This window comes from Tetrao urogallus (assembly GCF_951394365.1).
Source record: "Tetrao urogallus genome assembly, chromosome: 18".
In the NCBI taxonomy this organism is placed as follows: Eukaryota; Metazoa; Chordata; class Aves; order Galliformes; family Phasianidae; genus Tetrao; species Tetrao urogallus.
Genome location: NC_136831.1, coordinates 7546143 through 7568158, shown reverse-complemented (window position 1 = coordinate 7568158; position 22016 = coordinate 7546143). Strand labels below are relative to the sequence as shown.

The 22016-nt window shown below is 37.9% G+C and overlaps 1 protein-coding gene across 1 annotated transcript in view; it reads right to left on the bottom strand.

Moving 5' to 3' along the window:
• Window positions 1–22016, bottom strand: part of TBCD (tubulin folding cofactor D) — a gene marked incomplete at both ends in the record, with an annotated part of 107417 nt that overhangs the window by 34113 nt on the left and 51288 nt on the right. The window contains 8 exons of the mRNA XM_079544288.1: window positions 3027–3049; window positions 3480–3540; window positions 4542–4659; window positions 5574–5647; window positions 6363–6443; window positions 9825–9910; window positions 13348–13377; window positions 17498–17555. Of these exons, the coding sequence (XP_079400414.1) occupies window positions 3027–3049; window positions 3480–3540; window positions 4542–4659; window positions 5574–5647; window positions 6363–6443; window positions 9825–9910; window positions 13348–13377; window positions 17498–17555 (531 nt within the window). The remainder of the gene's footprint in view (window positions 1–3026; window positions 3050–3479; window positions 3541–4541; window positions 4660–5573; window positions 5648–6362; window positions 6444–9824; window positions 9911–13347; window positions 13378–17497; window positions 17556–22016) is intronic.

Here is a 22016-nt window from a genome sequence, read left to right as displayed (position 1 = left end):
CTGCAGATGACCGTCCATTTATTTTACTATGTAAAATAAATGAAGCTTGCTGCACTGCCATAGCTGACACGTACACATGCAGCCAGCCTCTGCATATGGAACAAGAATAAGCCAGAGAAAAACTCCACATGCAGCACATTGCACCAACTGAATCATCCAGTGTGGGAGTTGCTCATAAACACTGTGCTTCCTGTCACAGGCAGTTCTGATGTGAACCCTGAAGGCCCAACAGCCCATTTGCTGAAATACACAAGTGAAATGCAGCTACCTGCAAGAAGCGCAGTCAGTCTGTCTGCAGCACTTCCATCTCCATCCCTCAATTATCTTGCTACAACAACTGTGTATTAAGAGCTATATTGCCAGCCTCAGAAATGGCCACAAAAAAGTTCTACACAAGACGCAGGTGGATGGTCAAGAATCTTATCTTAGATGATGCATTTTTAAAGAATCTCAAATATTAAAAAAAAAATTGAGAACACTCCAATACTGAGAACAAGCAGAAAGGCCTGAAATGCATTACAGAAGAGTGTCTGCTTCAAGAAAAGGTTCCATGCTGGTTCAACAAAAGCACACAGTACAGCAGGCTGACTACCAGCAGGCATGTGCTCTTGCCTCAAGTTTTTATGTAAAAAAGCAATGATTAAAACAAACAACATATATATATATATATATATATATATATATATAAATATATATATATTTTTTAATTATTTTTATAAATATAATACAGCCCATAAAGCACAAAACAGACAAATGCTCTAAAAGGCACGGTTTGCATGGCTTCACTGACTTGCTATAATTAGTGATCATTTAATATGGAAAACCAGGCCCAGTATGCAATACTCAGCTGGAAGTGCATATGCAAATGTTTAAAGCAACCAACTCCTCAAGACAAACCAGTGCTTCAAATGTGTCAGAAACAGAGCGAATGGAAGGAAGTGCTTGCTGGATGTGCCTGGACTTGTATTCTCCTCTTTCAGCACACTATGGTAAGTCCAGAAAAACACTTATCCAGGAAGACAGAAAGATACGGACATTTTTCAAAGATGTTAATAAAGCAGAGGACAAGACTGCCTTCAATAAGCATTAAAAAATTTGAATAACTTCAAATGTACCCAAAATTCAGAGACTGTGCAGTGCAACTTAAAACTTTGCCTGCATCCTGTCTGAAGGATAATTCATGGACATTATTCCAAATCAAGTTAATGGTATTACAAAAGATGCTGCACAATGTAGGAGGGACAGCTGAACGAAGGTATCTGTTACAGCACTGACTTTTTTGACATGAGCTACTTAGGCATTCGTTGGAATCCTAAGAGTTGGGCAATCAGCATCACCACAGCCTATTTTGCAGCTCCACATATACAAATTACAGTTTTGATAAAAATGACAATTTTTATGCTTGATTTTTTTTCCCACCCTCACAGGCCAAATCAGTTTGTGAAAACAGCTTGATCAACACATTGACATCCTCTTAATATGACAAAAGACAGCTGTTTTGTTGCCAGATGTGAAAGCAAAATATTTCATAATCAATTGCATCATGTGAACAGACCTTTTGCTACAGGAGTTTAAAAACCAGAAACACAAATAAAACACACAGGTTTCCAACATTCCTCTAAGCCATTATTACACTGAAAATTCCCAGTAGCAATTTCTCAAATGGAAATCTTTGGAATATTACGTGCAAGAATTACTCACCGTGAAACGAGTTTGGCTTGTTTCACTAAATGCTTGCCCAGCAATACTCAAATGGCTGTTTTGTTTTTATAACCTAGTTTATTTTTCTTGTCCAATTTTAATATGCATGCCGATATTTTAAAATATGGATTATAGCTGACATCTGTGTCTCTGCCTAAGCACGAGAGTAAACAGCAGTGAATCAATTTTGCTTGGAGTTGAATTTTAAGTCTTATCTAGGATGAAAATATTTCTGTAGGCATCTTATAAATACCATTAAGTGCAAGAAGAGCACATTATGACAAAAACAAATTACACTCAAGCTCCACCCTGACATTAAAGAATTTATGGGAGCCAAGACAGCCACCCACAGAGACACTAATATGCAGTACCAGCATTAAAGCCATGCTCTCGTATGAGCTAGCTTTGGAATGGGGGTTTCACAGTCGTGCATACAGCCTTGAAAAAAGTAAACGTTTACTTTTTTTCAGGAAGTTTGAGAGTGTGAAAACTTACATAAAAATGATTTGATGTATAAATAAAAATTACACACACAAAAAAAGCCAGTTAGGATCCTACTGCTCTACTATTTACAGGTACATCATGTGTAAAGAAGTGAATTAAATAAATGCCTAAAAACTCCAACAATTTGTCAGTTAAAGAAACAACTCATTTGCATGTCAAATCATTAGGGAATACAAGTCATTAATTATGTTTTGTATTCCTTAAATTTATGAATTAACCCTGAAGTCACATACCAGTTCTAATTCACATTTATTTAACAGTTAAGTAGGCAAGTTCCCTTTACTTCCTGGAAGCTTCAATAAATGGAACCTTTTGTAATACTTCTGGCCGGCTCATTATACAGGATTCTAGAATTTAGCTAGAAGCTCCTTTTAAAAAGAAAAAGCTATACTAGCTTTGTAGTGACAGCTCATTTCTACCATACAAGTACAGTGCTACAGCTGAATAAGAGGAAAGAAATCCATTACGCACTGCTGGAGCCATGGCTCTGTGTGCATACTGCTCCACATTCTTTCCTTTCTTTAACTATCTCTATCACAGCGTTGAGACCAGTACTTACCACTTTCCCATTAATCTAACATGCCTGTAAGTCAAACACTCTGAACTCCCCATACATTGCAAAAACAGCACTGGTCTCTGTAATAGGCAGACAAAGCCAAAAGAATGCATGTGCTTGCATTCTGATGAACTGTGATACATGGCAGTCTATGGTAGGTGTAACAAATGCAAAACCACCCCCCATCCCTGATGCTACTGTTTTCATTGGTCTGATTGATACTTTCCAATACACAAATTAATTTTGCTTTAGTCCATTTCCTTACCTGTACAACTGTCGACTGCAAAGCTGGGGAGGAAAAAAACACAGTATTTAGGAAGTTATTTTGGAATAAATGTTTTATTTTTCTTCCTCACACACAATGTCGATGTACCAGGTACTATGGCACATTTAACACTTTCATAAAGCACTGTTTCTTCATTCCAAATCCTACCTTCTCCTGCTGGTTTTTAAAATACATCTGCTTCTCACATTCGGCCCTTTAAAAATGGCAGTACACCGTGCTGACTAAAAATTGAATGTATTTGCCAACTATGGATGAAGAGAGAAATTTCGGACACTGATCAAACAGCGTGGCATAAGTGTCCAAATTCCAACATGGAAGATTGTTTACTTTTGGCAAGTGGAAGAGGAAGGTGGAGAACAACTGTCTTAATTGCAAATATTTCTATAAATATAACATACCACATTACAAAATACATTAACACTTGCTACGAACCTCTTGGTGGATTTGCTTAAGTCCCTCCAAAGATTTTCCATTGAAGTAGCACGTTATAGGTCTGCAAAGATACACAAATTTTTTTTTTTTAAAAGACTGGCTGCCAATCATGCTCAGTTATTTTCTCAACAGAAATACACAATACTTAATTTTAAACATTAACTTCAGATATCTTTGTATAAATGCATCAGAATGTGCTCAGAAGTAAAACAAAATGTTAATCAGAGTAATTACTCAACATTCACCTGAAAAAGGTCATTTTTATAAATACAGGTTTCTTCAGTGTATATATATATATATATATATATATATATATATATATATATATATATATATATATATATATATACACACACCCATGACTGCTGCAGAACTGTATTTTCAGTAAAGTCTGCATTTTGGGATTTTATCATCCACTGCTTTGATCTTACACAGCTGCTCATCGCTACTTCATTCAAACTATTATGAAACTCTACCATTAATGCAGCTCCTAAATTCCATTGCAGTAATGACTTTCAACCATTTTTCACAAATGATTCATGTGAAAGAAAGAAAAAGGTAAATTACTTTTCTTTAACCACAACACTAAAGCAAAGACATCTCCAAATAATTCTACCAATTATTCTGGGTTCATCTCCTAATTGCAGTATGAGTTTTTGTGTGTATACATAACACCCCTTCCCATTCAGCAATAATATTTAAATCAATCCAACTCAACAGGCTATTTCTTTGGCTCTAAAGATGAGAGACAAGCCCTCACCAGGAAGAAAAAATACTGTAAGGGAAAGGCTGCTGGGAAGGGTTGGTTAATCAATGGCTGGTATCTCTGAATTCTCCAAGGAAGGCAAGAAATGATTTCACTTTCCTAACGATGGATTTAGACTTAAGCATGTAGTATCACCAAATAAAATGTGACAGCTTGTCACGACTGATCATTATCATACAAAAATTCAGTTGAAGAGATGTTCAATAGGATGGAATTTCCATAATTATACTCAGGAAGCTTTCAATAGATCAGACACGGAAGGAAAATTTATAGTGAAGATAATCTTGCATTTATACCTATTATTCTCTTCTGCTAGTTTACACAACGCATGGGTGATCTCAGCACAGGCAAGAATTGCCCCGTGGCGTGTGTGCAGATCTATGCCCACTGATAAAGGCAGCAGTCTTGGCAAAACTGAAAGAGATTAAATAATTACTTTATTTAAACAAAAGGCATTGACAGATTACAGTTCTAAATGCAAATATGATGGCCTAGAAATAATGTGGGAAAATCATTTCTTGAAAGTCTGGCCAACAGATCCTCATTATTATCTGAAAAAATAGCTTTAAAAAGTAAATTCTGAAAAAGCATACTAAACTATACCTACAGAGGTCACACAACTAGCTCCGCGTTTGGAGTCGAATAAAAAAACACTTGCTTTGAGACACTGGGTTGGCGAATAGAGAAAACAAGGCTTGTAGCCACTTCCATAGTTTTACTTCCATGTAAACTGCCACTGCCACTTCCTTAACCTGCTCTAGGGAGCCCAGGTAACATCTGTAAGGGTTTCAGCTGTCTTTCACACATAACAGAGAGCAGCCAGTACATCCCTGGAATCTCAAGTGCGCCGAGCAATTCTGAATTCGCACTAAGAAACCTTTGATTCCATACAGAGCAACCAAAAGGAATTCCTCTGAAGATGTCAGACAAGATGAAACAGATTTGTTCTCCCATCTCCATCGTTATGACATCAGCATATCAACAAAACAAAGGTAGGAATTTGAAGGCTAGTGGCCTGAACTGTTGCAACAAAACTACACCCATTTGTTCATCTCACAGCGGTGCAGTCTTGTGTAGTCAGGCTACAAAAGACTAGTCTCTAAATTAAAACCATCTGGCAGTTTTTCCACCATTTTGCATGAAAAATGAAAGCTGGTTATTAGTTATTAGTGTCAATATACCGTATTAAGTTGTAGGAAACTCTTATATTTTATTAAGTCGTGGTGTCTGTTTAAGTCATTCTAACGTAGGGTTTTTTTTTGCTGTTGATACAGGAGCTAGAACTCTTGATATGACACACTGTGCAGAACATGTTATGCATTACCTACCCACATTTGCCATGTACTCAGGAGCCCGTGGGGTAAGGTTATGCAGAGCCTTGGTTGAAAGTTCTCGAATAACACTACAGATGTAAAAGAAGAAAAAAAAAAGGAAAAATTCCCATTCAGGAAAGGATTCCTGTCCACAACCAGATAAAGACCCCAGAAATATCGAAGAATATAGTATTCTCTGTTAATCTTACCCTTCCCTTCTTAAAAAAAAAAAAAAAAGAGTCAACAAAACAACCCAGCAGACCAAACAGACAGCCTAAAGCTAGCTTTTAGCTGTATGAATAGAACTTACTGCTGAAAGAGACAAAGAAAAACATACTGGATGGTAGAACCTGAGGGCTCATTCTATGCATTGGCAGGGACACTGCAGTAAACTATTATTATTTCTCATGATGCAAACTATTATCAGCACTGATATAATCTCATTTGTGTTATATGTACACGTTTTAATCTTCATGAGCATTGAATATGACTAAGCTCTATCTCCATGCATGAAATCAACTTTAATTATTATAATTGTATGGTGATGGTGTTTACCCCTCACATACACTATATACCATATAAATGTATTTTATTAATCTATTAGCAGATTGAGGTCATGGCAAAAAGTCAAAATTCATAAACACACTTTAAATGACAATATGCTAGGAGGTTCAGATGACATCTACTATTTCTTGTCCAGTTTCCTTCAGTCAAATAGCACACAAAACGTGCTTTAAGCAGCATGCATCATATGCAGAAAAATCAGTTCCTGGATGTGAGCATAATTAGACTTCATGAACTTACCTATCCCAGTGGTTAATCTTCATGTTAACTAAATGATCGATCATTGGTTGTGTATACTCAGGAAAGCCAGCAATATACACACTGAAAAAGAAGGTTCATATGATTGAGTACAGAATCAATATGTGCATATTTTAATATAAGCTGCTTCTAAGATAAAAAATCCTCTAGTTTTAAGGCAACAAAACAGTTGTTTAATCATGCCTTATCCCAGATGTGATGCAGCCAAATGAAATAATACAATGGTAATCGCTTTACAAGCATGGTCAAATATTTAAATCACTTTTGCAAAAGTTTTTCACATTCTCTTTAAAAGCACTACACCAACAGAAAGCCTGACAGCAACAAAAAGTGAAAATAAATACACAGTTCCCATTGTTACATGTCAGAAAATTTAGAAGTGTTTATTAACATCCATAATAATTTTAGATTGGAAAAAACGTGTGCTAAGACATTAGCCAAAGGACGCAGTAAAATTAAGTTGTAGAAATGTGCTTTATCTGCCTAAATACCATGATTTAAAATTGAGTAACGGTTTTCAATTTGTTCTCTTTAAAGATCAAAGATGCAAAAAGTTAATTATGACAAAAAATACTAAAGGTGCAAAGTAAAGACCTAAGATGTGAAGGAATGCCAGAACGGATTAGCTAGGCAGCCAGTGGAACTATCTGACTTCACAGCCAACTAACTTTGCAATCTTCAGAAGCATCAGCTATTGAAAGCTAAGGTCAACAGAAGTGAATTGTCTTTCTCATTACATCTGATGTAATTTCAATAGTCTTGGAAAGCTAAACAATCAGTAGAATGTGTTTGAGTCAAGATGGCATGCATAAAAGGACAAAATTAAGGACACATTAATTACCCTAATTTCACCTTTCCATTTTTTGCATGATTAACTTCGCAACGTCAACAGCGTTTCAGAAATACATGTGCAATTAGAAAGAAAAGTAAAAACTAAATAGTGTTGCATGTTAATGCACTAATATCTATGTAATTCATGAGAAGAACAGTAATCCTTAAATCCACAGCATAGACCTCAGCCACCTGAGCCACACAACACAGAAGAACCACCTCTGGAGGGAGGTCAGACACAAGCTGCCAGCTCACTGCCAGCAGAGAAGTGGCAAGATTCATTGCTCTTGTTGTTCTGTTGAGATTTTGGTATTCCTTTCTATTTAGGAACTTACCTATCCCAGTGGTTAATCTTCACGTTAACCAAACGATTCCTTAACTCTACTTTAACACAGCCCAGAACTCCAGAAATCACAGCCTCTTTAATCCCTGTTCATACAAAATAGGAGAGGTTTCCTCTACCTTCATCCCCATTAACAGATTTGAGCTGAAGGTTCCAAAGAACATCTGGTAAAGTCTCCAAAGGACAACTGGCATGAAAACTTGTGTAAAAATACATATATTTTGAAGGATGTAAGCAATACACACACAGTCCATGTATCTAAAAAAAAAACGTCTGATACATACTATCACTTATTATCAAAAAAAATACTGTAGAAACTGGCATGCATTTATCAAGCCTTCATAGCTCCAAGTAGATTCACTAGCACAGACTTTCACAGCTGCATGGTTTCCTTTCACACAGTGGCATCATACTGTGTCTCAGGAATGGTTTTTATATTGGTCAGGGAGAGACAGCTGAAGATTCTAGATGTGGAATATGAATCTCAACTAGCTTTTTCCAGCTACATAAACAATGCCACCACCTAAAGGCATACTGATCAGAAAGGTCCATTTTTTCCTACCACATCATAAGGATACTTGTTTTCTGTGCAGCCAAATACTTGCTTACGTGCTTTTGCTTTGATGTTAACTCAGACAAAAATAAGGAAATAATTAAGTATTGACCCAAGCAATTATATCCTGTCCGAAAAGCAACACGGGGAGGATTTTAGCAAGTAATGTAATGGTTGAGATGGCAAATAATTTATAAAGAGCTCGATTAACAACACTGGATGTGGTCTCAAAGCTATGAACTGCACACTCCTATAGAAACCCTCCAAATCACAACAGAGCAGTGAATGAGCACATGAGACAAAAGTTAACAAATATGCTCTGAAGAAGTAGGGCCAACATAACATTCAAACTAAAGTTATAAAAGAGAGTAAATAAAAACAGCGTGTGCCAATTCTGCACATTTTCAATCTTTTTTTTTTTTTTTAACTTGTATAGAAAGCCAGACTTGCAGAAGCCCCACTGGCACAGCACAGGGGAGCAGCACACGCTGAGCCCTGCGTGCACCCAGCCCGGCTCAGCAGGCAGGAGAGCTGGGAAGCGTGTGGGAGGAGGGTGTGGAGCATGGAAGGAAAGACAGTGGGTGAAAGGTGAAGACGGGCACAGACCAGAGTGATTATCCACAAAAAGGACAAGATGGAGGTGGAAAAATCAATTAAAAAATAGTCAAGGAGGCAGAGAGCAATGAGTGCCGATTACCTTTAAAAAAACGTTCATTAGAAGCTACAAAGCTAAAAAGGAAGCAGAAGGCACCACATCCTTCTTTGTTATTTCTATTTCCAAAGAACCAAATCTCATCAAACCTTTTGAATCTGTTGGCTTCTATGAGCAACACACAGCTCCACAGGGCCGTGTATCTTACCTATCTTGGAATAGCCTGAATCACCTTCTGTATGCGCCCACCTCTCTGCACTGCCCACAGAGAGTCCAGACAGCTGGCCTAGACTGTCTGTCTAAGGCAGACAACTGAAGGTAGGACCCAGCCCTCAGCCTTTTTCATCTTCTGGTGAGGAAATGCAATCTTTGGTTCATTCAGTCATCCTGTGCACAGAACTTGCACCCCAAGTCCCCTCACTTCAGCTTTCCTGTATTTGCAGAAAGCTGACCAGAATAGCATTCCACAACGAGCCACTGATCGATAGCCACACCACACCAGTGCTGGCACTTCCCACTGCGCTCTTTGCATGCTCCACACTGCAGTTTGATTTCCAAAATGACTTAGAGTTTCAGTGCACTACCTAGGAGTAATGTAAGCATATTTGAATTATATGTTCTAATATGAATATGATGTTCTAATATGAATTTAGCTGTTCTATGCATAGACAGCAAACTCAACAACTTGTGCAAAGTTGTTTTTTTTTCCTAAATGGACGTAAGTTTGTTGTTGTACCCATGCTGGATTCTGATCTGCAACTGTAACAGCCATCATTGTGCTGCAACTCTTCAAAATCCCTTGATCTTCCCTAGTCTTTATGTGCCCAGACAGTTTGGTGATGTCAATGAATACTGCCTCTTCTCTGCTTCCTTCATTTTCCCTCTATTAACAGATCATGTAGGCAAGTTGGAGAAACATCACGGTCACATTTTCACCATGTCTTAGGCATAATTAGCAGCTTGATGCAGAACATAGAACAATCAAAATTCCATTTATTAAAAAAATAATAACAGATACAATACTCACTAAGGTCAAGCAGTCAGACAAGTATTTCATTAACTTACCTTATAGACAGGTAACAGTTAACTCTGTTTCCAACAGCAAAATAATCAGCTGCAGTTAGAATGTCTATGCCATGTGGAAAAGTGCCCTACAAGCATTGCATGAAAGAGGGGACAAAAAAAAAAAAAAAAGAGAATATTAAAAAATAGAAAGTATTTCTGAATATGCAGCACATTGAAAATTACCTCCTATTAGTGTCCAAGTTCTGGAAAATACATTTTAATTTTTAATTTATAGTGATATCACTTAAATCACTTGTACTGAAGACATAAAGGATATCAAACAGTAGAATGTCTTGCCGCCCTTGTAAGTCAATGATAAGCAAAGCAAACAGCAGCATGTAACAAACTGTGTGATAGCAACTGAACGCCTCCAACTCAAAGCCACATGTTTGGTGAATGCAGTATATGTGCACAAAAAAGATCCCTCTAAAGTTTAGATAAACACAAACACCTTTTTGAATTATGTGAGGGAACACGCTTCAATAATTCTGAGTGTTATGGAGTATAAATGGAGAGAGTAAGCACCAAAAAATAATATCCACTGCAAGAAAAATAAATGGAAGTTCAGTTACTTTTGTTTCTCACAAATATGCATATGCTTTATGAGTTATTTGTTAATGAACTAGGAATGGATTGGTTTTTAAAACAAAAAAACATTTTGGTTCCTCGCAAAGCCCAACATATTGAATCCTACAGAAGAACGATGCTTCTGACATCACTGCTGAAAAAACCGATGCAGGAGAATTAATCATCATTCTAACTGACATCACCCAAAATCTGCCTTTTTAAAATATAAACAATATGGTGACATGTCAGATATTCAGGATTTTGATTGGTTATGACTGATTTAATACGGTATTACGCAGTACGGCTGTGCATAGGGATGGAGAAGGCAGAACAGCCTCCACAAGCCATAATTAAATGCAAATGGAAAACAGCCAACTGAAAGGAACTACGCTCATTTACAAAAGAGACAATCATATGATATTTAAGCAATAAGACTATGTGGAAGTACAGGTTCTGGATATGATACACTTTTGTTTGTTTACAGTTCACTCTTCCCTTCCACATGAGGTTGCAGCCATGCAAAAATAGTAGAAAATATCTTTAGATCTAAGCCTGAATAATTAAAGAAGCGTATACTGCAAGCAGTGGGAAGCTGTCAGTTACTGCAGAGGTCTTTTTTTGGGAAACATACCACAACCGTCCAAAAAACCAAGGCCTATAATCTGACTGAAGCAAGGGTAGACAGAATATTTATGGCTTATTCCAGACACCACCTGAAAGACCTGGTAACTCCAAGATTAAATGAATGCATTCTCCGTAAGACTAATGAAATGCTGATTAGAGAGAAAAAAGGACACATGAAAAGTATGATGTGTAGCCAAAAAAACGCCATACAAGGAAAGATGTTATGTGTCATGTTGCACACAAGGAAAAGTACAGCTGAACAACTTCCATTCTAGCTGCTAGCTGAACCGTGTTCTTTGTAACTGGGCTGTAAGTGTGCCAGTTTGTTGCTGTCTCACCACAAGCCAAAGTGCCACAGTGCATGTCAGAGAGGCAGTGAAATTCCTAAAACTGAGTTCAAGAGCACTGAGCCAACAGTTTCTGCTCTGTCAAAATACTCAAAACTTAGTTCTCCAATACATACGTTTGTCTTATCAGATGCATGTGCACGTATCAAGATTTATACTAGAAAAATCTGAATTTTTCAGAGTTCTCCCTTACATCAAATTACATATTATATGCATGTATGTGTACACATTAAATGTGTAATTCATAAGACTTATTTTTCTGTGACCATAAGAGCAACTTCTCAGATTCAGAATATGTGGCATTGCAAAGGTGAAGCAGGCAGTAACCAGGAAGCAAGCGAGGTCAACTTTTTTTCTCCACCTATTTGGTACCAGCACTGTTACTTCAGATGGAGAACATGTTTTAGCTTCTTCCAGTTCAGAGAAAAGGTGACTCTTTCAACACATTACATCCAGAAGTACCATACAGGGTGTTATCCACTGATGAAGTAATCCTTTTCCTAGGCAGTAGGGAATAGTTCAGTGAATAAAACTTTTGAACTTCTACAGGAACCAGCTGGGAGACTGACTCTTCTCTTCATGCCATGGCAACCTATTACCCTGCTACTAACTCCTCAATATTTCAAAATATTTACTAAATTTGCTGAATCTTCCATCAGTACTAAAAATGCGAATAATTCAACCAACCAGTGTCACCAATTTCTGGTTGTAAACTAACTTAGACTGAACTCCACCTGCTAAGCAATAAGAAAAAAAACTCTACAAAACTGTTCCTATATGAAAGCATTTCTAAACCTACAGCACTAGGAGCCCTGCCTCACCTGGAACTGCAGCACAGTAAGGTGTTTACTTCATTCAGTGCCTCATGATGGGGAATGAGTAGGAGTTGCTTTGTGATGACTAACCCTAACCTCTCCAGAGGAATAACTATAGACTCTAGGGAGGAAGCAAGTTGGCTCCTACTTATCACAGACCTAGTTGGGTCAGGTCATCAAAAATACTCACCCTCTTCCTGCTGGTCTCGCACCCTTTCTCTGCTATTAACCTAATTCTATCTAGAAATACATATAGTACTTCAGGACACACTGCTTAATAAACATAGCTTTAAAGGAATGATATGCTGGCTCGTAACAGAGATCTTCAGGAATGATATCCGGGAAAGCTAGACACAGCATTTCAACAAAGATCCCTTACAGAATGGCTTACAGAAGAAAAAAATTGCTTGAATCATGCTCTAAACTCTACATGCCTTGCTATGCCAAAAGAATTCATGAAATGAACCATTTTGACCCTATTTCTCTCTACACTGTATTTTCAGCTTCGTTAATTCCTGATGAGAAATGAGCAAACTGAAATTGGAGTCCTTATCCTATTTGTTACTCCAGCAAGGTTGCAAATCAAAGTTGTTCGTGCCTTTTAGCTACTCAAACACAGCTATGTGACACAGGAACATGCCACAGTATTTTTTTCAGCAATCTTAGGTACTCCCAAAATTAACAGATTTCTCAAGAACTTCGTGATGTTGTGACATCCTTGTGTTGAAGACTCTCAAACCTAGTTTGTTGTTACACCACCAAACCATAGCAAAGATTGTGAAGCACACCTCAGCTATTCCATATCTGCTAACGGTTAGAAAGCCAACGGAACATGAGAATCATCAAAGCTTGTGCTTTTCCTGCTTCCAGAGCACTGCAGTTTACAAGGTGTACAATGGCTATTTGTGCTGATTTTACTTTTCCAAGTGAGTTCTAATAACCAGAAAACTCATTTTCTTCCAAAACCAGAACACTAAAATAAAACCCACGTCTCAGGAGAACGCTCCACAAGAGCCTGTTTTCTGACAGAGAAAAGAAATATTTTGTAACATTCTTTTACTCCACTTCTCCAAAGCCATGGTTCAATTCTGATTTGAGGTGCTACACATTCACAGTAATGTCCAGGACACACCAACGAATGCGAATGAAGATGCAGGGAAGTTACCGTACCTGTCTCCCAACATTCTCCTGGAAGGCAGCCTAAGGAACAGAGAACAAACACCAAAACGAGTCAGGTTTGCTTTTTGATAAACACCAGATGATGAATTCAAAACACACGACAATATAAATGACCCATGGCTTTTCTTTTTCAAATAAAGTACGCTTTGTTAGTAGAACAAGCCCACAGGGCTTTTTTGTTTCAGCGTCTCTCTGCTCTTGTGTTCTTGAAGTCATACGTTGCACGACAGCAGTTTAAGAACGCAAGTTTATTAAACCAGTCACACCCACAGAGTACTTCTGAGCACTGACACAAGGCTTCGCACTGGAACTGAAAGTCAATACCTGAAGACAACAGAAATCAAGGCGGCTCTCATTTGTCCAACTACTTCAGCATCACTGGATTATCATAGGCAAAGTGTGATTCTTGGTCAATCAATACTTCAGGCAAATAATATTAAGAACACAACACTTATTGGAAAAACACAGTCTGAAACTATGTTGAAACACTGATGTTGCAAAACCCGAAGGCAAGATTTCTGTGCATTTGTTGTGTTTTGCATTGAAGAAACTCAAAATATCACCAGTTTCAATATGGCTGTCAAGTTAATATCTCGACATGTACCTCATATAGAATAAAATCTACTCTATACTCCATTAACCCCTACCAGCCCTTGAAATTTCACTCTTAAAAAGCCTGCATTTTTCCTCAAAAGGATTATGCAATCACAAGATTGAAGAAAAGCGTATCTCAATTTTAACTCCTTTCAGAGAGCAGAAATCATTATTGAACACTTTTCTTTTTGCAATGTCACTTTCTCTACAAACAGTCTCCAGGATGGGACTGCATTTGCACCTGACAGATGTATTTCATATGCAGGAGTATGCTGAAGTCCCAATCTTTTCTGAAAATGCCACAAGAAGTTTGTCAAATGAGAGCTTCTCTATTTCCTACATCAATATGATACACATGGTAATCCACCTGTAAAAACAAAAGGTTAAGCTCACCAAGGTATCATATTTTACATATGGAGCAAGCAGCCAGAACACAGTGAAGCAAGGCCTCATGAAACCAGTCTCTCACTGTACTTCTGAGGTTAGGTCTGTTTAGGATAATGACTGCAGTTCCTGCAGACCTGCCCAGGCTAGTTGAGCTGCTGCTCACAGCACATCCATTGCAGGACAGCCAGCCAGGCCAGCTCTCAGCAGCTTCCCCTCCTCCTAGGCGGGTTCTGGAGCCCACCTTTATCCGTGCAGCAGTGCCCTGAGCTACTGCTGTAGGATTCCCTCAGGTAGCACTGCATGGGCTGTCCTCTGCAGCGACTGCAGTGTAGATACACCCTTGGGCAAAACGTACGTAAGGCAGCCTTCCAGAAATGGAACATAAGCTGCAGCAATTCCCCAGACTTCCTCATTATTTAATCTTTAGCCCAGTTTCTGATGTCTTTCCCCCCCCCAAATCCTTACCTTTCTACTAACTTATGCCCACAGACAGGATTTGCAAGGACAACCTTTCAAGTCATCCTCCATCATTTATTCCTTTTTGCATATGCTTTAGATCCCCACTTAAGCTACTCAGACCCTTTTACTCATTACTGGAAGGTTTCAGCAAGGATGATGCACCATATCCAAGAGTTTAATTGCCTCATTACAATTTCTTTAAAATACGTACAGACAGGTGCATTGCTGACATGAACTGCATAAAGACTTTCTTTTGGTTAAGATCAAAAAAGAAAATAGTTCTGGTTTCAGAACAGTAAAAGTTTTATTCTACTTGCAATATATCCCAGAACTAAAAAACTGTGGCAAAGGCATTGGAAAAAGTTGTATGGAGGCCTACAGACAATAGAGAAACAGAACAGCTGCTGTACAAAATGTTTTCACTAAGTTTTTTTTGCTTAATACTGGAATTAAAGAATTTCAGCACTGTATCACCTATTCATTTTCTAACTCATTTAGAAAGATGATCATGAAGGTGAAGATCCAAGTACAGAAGCATTGCAGAAGTGGTAAGAATGCATCTAATTTACTCATTAATTTACACCCAATTTAATAGTTTCTTTATTAAAAAAAACATAGATCTTTAACCAGTACTTATAAAGGCAGTTGTTAGCTCTGCCTTATCATAAATATATATTAATTTCAGTTCAGTAGCTTTTGAGGGAAGTGCCTAGTTTGCCTTGAAATGTTGTTTTTAAGTACTAAAACATCCTCTAAGCCGTGATTTTAAAGAGAATCAACCAAGCAGAAGGAAAGAAAACCCCTTCTTGAACATGTCAGTGCAGAACGAAGCCTTATCCAAGGTCTCTTATTCATGCCATCATTCTTTATAATGATTATTCATATAGAAGAGTTGCAAAAGTCAGCTCAGAATGTTTTCAGTGCTTCAAAAGAATAGTCAGAGCAGTTTTGTTTTATTCTCCCTAACCTCAGGGTTCAAAATATCTCTATATGCTGTTTTGTTTATTGGTGCTCCACGTTACAATACGTTGCATATTGTAATAAATGGAAAATCTAGTAAAACATGTTAATTTAAACGTGTATTTAACTATGCAGTGCTGGGAACAATTAACACTCCTAGGTATTTTTCTTCAAAATTGTAGCAATGCCTGGAAAACACAACATACTGCCTTGCCTGACTTTCTGACATTCTTCAATAATACCACAACTATCCATCAAAACAGTTCCAAATTCTGACTAGCTTTAAATCTGAATGCACTAATGAAAAAGAAACCAAAAAACCCTTTTTGATTGGAAATACTCAAATAGCAGGGTTCCTGATAGCCTGGTTTTAACCAGAAGAAAGTGACACAAAAACATTTGCGCTATACTCTGTACTCACTTGAAATACGGAAGAAGATTCAATTATTCTGCATTCTTAATGGTTTCTAAAGCTCTCAGTTAAGCTGCTTTTGATTTTCTCTAAGGATTTTATTTGAATAAAGTGACTTAAATAGCAACAAATGGTAAATTGTACAGTTCCTATAGCAGGAGCTAAAGGCTGAGGGAGAAGCAGCTCAAGTTATTTGTCCCCCACACATTATGCAAAGAATATGTGATATCAGTACTCAGCAATCTGCAGTGCCTTAGCTTCCATTCTCTGCTTTAAGCCTATTTGGACAAGGTGCTTTGTGGAGCAGCTGACTCACTTCACCATGCTGCAGCTTCATTCAATGGCTTAAACCATCCTGCAGAGGTGTGGCTACAAAAATACAGATGCTGTCCAGGGAAACCCTCCTTTTTTATTTATTTATTTTTTTAAGGCATTCACAGGGAAGTTTGCTCTTGCAGACACCTGGTGCTTGGACAGGAGCTGTCTGGCCCTGTGTTTTCTTCACAGGAACAGCTGCTAGCACAGTCATACAGTTCTTTTTTTTCATTTTGCACAATAATTTCCCTTTAACTGTTGAAGCAGGCAACTTTTTTTCCTTTTTACTTTTATTCACAAGAAAACAAATGCAATATAATAACACAGACTGAGATCTTCAAAAATAAGATGTTCCTTCTTTCTTCCTCTAAACTTATAACCTATCCCTCACAAATTCCCTTCTAAGAATCATGCATATTTTTGTCAATTCTCAACAGCATTGACTACTTTTGACAAAAAATTCACAGAATAAACTTTGGTGTGAGCCCTATTAAGCAGGGAGCAATCCCTGCCAAACAGATGTATCACTTTCTTTAGAAAAACTCCCAGCCCAACAAAAGGAGTTTGAAGGAGAAATATTTTGTAGAATTTTTCAGCTTACTGCAACTTTAGAGAAATGTGGAGAACAAGCAGAAAAATGTGTCTTCATACAGCTTACCATCTTGGTGACCTCCTTATGATACAGGAGCTGCATATTACCAATCCTTTTGTCTTTTACACTCTGACTAGAAAATGCCAAGTAGCTCTTAAGATACTTTATCTTATCCAACATGACCACAGCAGAGCAGACTGTGAATCGTGGCCTTAAGATATGCAACCGTGGATTTTTTCATTTAAAATCTAAATTCACACCATATTTCTTAATGATTTAAAAAGCATTTTTTTGCTCACATATATTTTACGTATAACTGGAGGCTCAGGTGAATACACAGAGCTATAGATCACGAAATTAAAGAACAACAGACAAAAATCCCAACCAACCAGAAACACGTAGGTTAGAATGTGGTAACTTACAGAAGCAGCTCTTCTGCAATTAACATCGCGGTCAAACACTGCAGCAATAACCAACGCACTGAGGAAATAAATATCGATTGTAAGGACAAAAATATAAGAAGAGTTGTGCAATGTCATCATCTCAACACTTAGCCTTCCAAGCAGAACACTCACAGTTTTTGCTATGGAGCTTATTTCTTATAAATACACATCTAAGCTATAATTTGGGTTGAAATAACCATGCACATTCTAGTTTCTGTAGCTTGTAGGATTTTCCAGTTTGTGTTCTACCAAAGCAGAACAGCTTTTAAGCAGTATGGAAATACTTAACTTCATAGGAAGTTTTATATTTTAAATCTAGCAACAGTTTAAAAGTTGGACATATTTAACAACTCATGTAAGACTCACTGCAATTTTAACTTAAACGTGGAAATACAGTTTCTCAATATCCAAATACACAGTAAGTCTTATGTAAGGCTTAAGCAAAACTAGAAGTTAAGCAACAGAAACTTTTGTCTATCTGTACAATTATGACCACATGCTTTAAGTACGAAAAAACAATACACAAGTAAAATAGTAAAACTTCAAAATTAATTGCAAAAAAAAAAGTTTAAGGGTGACCTGCAGATACAGAAGTGTGATTGTACAGAATTATTTCTTTGTGCATTAAGTCTGGTATTCCATCACAGTTCAATTGCCTTTACCTCAACAGAACTGCTTTTAAAAAGGTGCCACAGAACAGAAGAGAGAATGCATCCCAAGACAAGAAGTCTGCAGCCTTAGAAATCCACCTCCAGCATTCAATTAACTCCAGTGACAAATAAACATCACTTCAGGAGGATCATTTAAGCAGAAAATTATTCCTTTCAAACCCTGAAACTCTTCATTACAGTACTTACTGTCTTCAGGCAAAACAGGAAATAAATACCGGCTGAAAAGTAATTCCAAATAGCTTTGCTTTAGCATAAAGATATTAATTACACTGATAATATCACACTTCCCTGGGTAGTGGCTATCTGTTTCCTACAGTGTTGAATACTGTGTTGTTAAAATTCACTGAAATGCATGAACTGAACGTACAGAGGCAGCACTGATTATCTCCATTAAGGAAAACAAGAGACTGAAAGCAAGAATGAAATTGAAAACAAACCCCAGTGAATTCAATATTTTACTACAGAGGTGAAAAAATTATTCTAAAGACAGTCAGAGCTTTCCTATTGCTATCTGTGTGAGCATCTCCTCTCCTGCCACAGAGACATTGTGCAACTACAAGGCAAAAGGAGGCCTTTCTGTGACTGGAAGAGCAAATGTTTATGACACGTTCCATCAGGAAAAAGCTTGCATGGCTAACTGTTGAAAGAGGGCTGGGTCAAACATCATCTTGTGTCTGCTGATTTCCTATCCTAGCATACAGAAAACTTCACAATCTTTTAGAAGAGAACATTTCAGAAGCATATGCTTTTAATTATAGAACATTCAAAATGAAAGAACTAATTGGGAATAATCCTGGAAAGCAAAAAGAAGCCAATTTCTGTCTGAGGTTTCCAATTATTTGGGCTATATGATAAAACATCATTTTGTCTGTTGTGCAACGTTTCCATACTGTCCTTTTCTGAGAAAACAAACACAAAAATCTCATCAGGCCACAAAGATGAGACTGCAGAGTGCTGCCTTCAGTGTGTCAGAGGCACCATAAAGTTAAGTGTTGTAGAGAATTTCAGAAGAGCTTTGCTAGGTCATACCAAATTTCTTCTAAGTCATTGTTTTGTCTCTGATTGTGGCCAAAAGAGACACTTCGAGGCAAATGTAAAGAAACATGTATTAAATGTTATCATATTTTATACAAGTTATGTCTTTCCAAACAACAAATGCCAAAAGGAGAACCTTACATTCTGCATTTAGACTTAAAATCTGGTTCATTACATAAACTGGAAAACAGTTTCAGGTTACTATACACAACACGAGTTTCTGACCAATATTTCTGCTCATAATTAAACTGTACTTTTTGATTTTCTTCTTCTACTTCTGTTACCTTAAGACAAAGCGTTGTGCAGGTTTTACTTACACTAACACTCTGCGATGCCATCTGAGCTGCTCAGTGCTAGAACTGAAAATCACGTTTAAGAAAAACACAAGGAATTTTGTCACAGCTCTCCAGCCCTGTTATAATCATAAATCATACTGCAGTCATTGCATCCAAGTATACCAAGCTTATCAAACTGCATGAATGGTTGTTTCGAGCTAAATATTTTAAAATGCAGCCACAGTCTGCTGTAACACATGGATTAGCAAGGAGAGCAACGTGGCTAAGATGAAACATGTTAAGGGTGTCTTCACCTGTCTGCATTGTCGTGGGAGTTTATGTGATACTCCACCAGGATTTCCTAACATAAAGAAACTGTTTATGTCAAACAAAGTGGGATTTTTTTCTAAGCTAGGGAGAGTCATGTCTCGACTTGTCTGAAGCGTACCACACCTGACTGCCAACAGGTAGGGCAAAGAATGGTTTTGCATCTTGCAGTCTCTATGAAACGCTTTTGTAGTTCACTGGGATATATTTAGCCTGTAAGCACAACAAGCAGCTGCTGAGGGTACAATAAGAATGCAAAAAGGATTTTTAAAAGCAAGTTGCAGTTCCCTCAGTTTAGTGATAATCCTTGCTTTTTTCCCCTGGTCCTTTCCCTGTCCCCCAGGCACTCAGCTGTCTCCAGGGAAAGCGACCAGCACTCAGAGCACACAACCACTCGCTTCCTCAGCACAGCGCTGATCTCATTTCCTCCCCACAAGCCAGAAAGAATCAGAGAGCAGAGGCCAGCGAGGAGATGGACATCAGAACACAAATCTCAGGTTACCCTCTGCTCTGAGTACCGGATGTACCAGAAAATCCATCTGAATTTGCTTTCTCACCTGTAGCAGGTACGCTATTTCAATCACAAGCAGCTAGAAGTTTATACTACTGCTAACCTCTGAGAATACACTATTATTCAAACATACCACCCTGAAGCTGTGGGAAGCAAGAAAAATAAACTCTCAAACCTCTTGCCAACTTGGCACAAAAACAAAATTTCCCTCCTGAACCCAAAAAAGGGAAAAGTCTGACTCCCTTCCTTAAACTACGACATTTAGAGGAGGGAAAGCATAACAATCATCACAAGCTAAATGCTTTTGAACAATCTCAGCCAGTTAAAAAAAAAAAAAAAAAAAAAAAAAAAAAAAAAAAAAGAGACAAGAGCAGAATGGGAAAGGAGCCTGCTGAGAGCTGCTGTGGCAGACAGCCCTCTTCACACCGTGCCAGTACCCCAGCTGGGGCTATCTGCTGAACTGAGTGATGAAAGCAGATCTAGGCTCAATTAGTTGTTCTTGTGCTAGATATTGTTTTGTTGCTTGCTTGGTTTTTCAAAACCAGAGCAGCTATCCCATTCGCTTTATCACCTTGCAGCTGTGCTAAGCTCAACTGCAGGAGCATCAGAGGTAAAGAAGCAGAAGTGGCTGCTTCTGCCAGGATTACGTGCAGAACTATATTGGTGCCACGGACAAGACAGGTATTTCAGTTATCAAATGAATTTGCTCAGGAAAAAAGTATCATATGCGATCTGTCCCATATTCAGCCTCACCCAGTGGTTGGCAACCTAACCCATGGCAAAGGGATGTAGCTCAGTAATCTTTAAAGTCCCTTCCAACCTAAGCCATTCTGTGATTCTGTGACTAGCAGGGGAGAAGGCCCTTCAGACCAGTCTCAGGTTTAATACCTCCTGCTTAGAGAGGCAAAGAAGCTGAAGGACAAATACAGTAACCAATTTCTTTTGCTGAACACAGTCACAGAGATAAACATATTGGCATCTTCAGTGTGTGACTTCAATCCCAAAGTTCTAGGATAAAAAGATGTAGAAAGAAACAATAAAGAAAATGCTTAGGAATTGCACATTAAAATGATGTTTAGCAAAAGGCATCTGATGCCCCTGCAGGAAATAAGTTTACACAAGTGCAAGACACAGTAGGCACACAACTCTCTTCTGAAGGCAACATTCAAATACATGAAAGAAAAACCTATTCTCAATATTTCATCATGATACAAGATGTAGCTCAAAGCAATGCTTCAGATTTCCCCAGTTCTGCAGGACAATCTTGCCCTGAAGCAAGCTACATCATCTATCCATAGCCACACCTTCCTTTTTTCCTTCTTCAAAAACAACGCAGCACCGCAGGGAAGGCAAAGCTGCCTGCACTCCTGCATTGCACGCACTGCTTTGATCCGCATTCTGCTGAGCAGGGGAAAACAATGAGATCTTTTTAAGTAATGACCAATTTATTGATCACCTAAGCCATCGAGTGTCAAATAAAACTACATTCTGACTATGCAGTAGTTTCATATAATTATGACAGGTGGCAACAGTTTAATTTAAAATTGTGAAGAGAGCAAAACTTTTCCTTTTCTTATGACAGTGGCAACAGTTTAATTTACAATCATAAAATAGAGCAAAAACATATTTCCCCATTTAGTTCTTGTTTAGATTTTAAACAAAACAGCTCCACTTCGCAT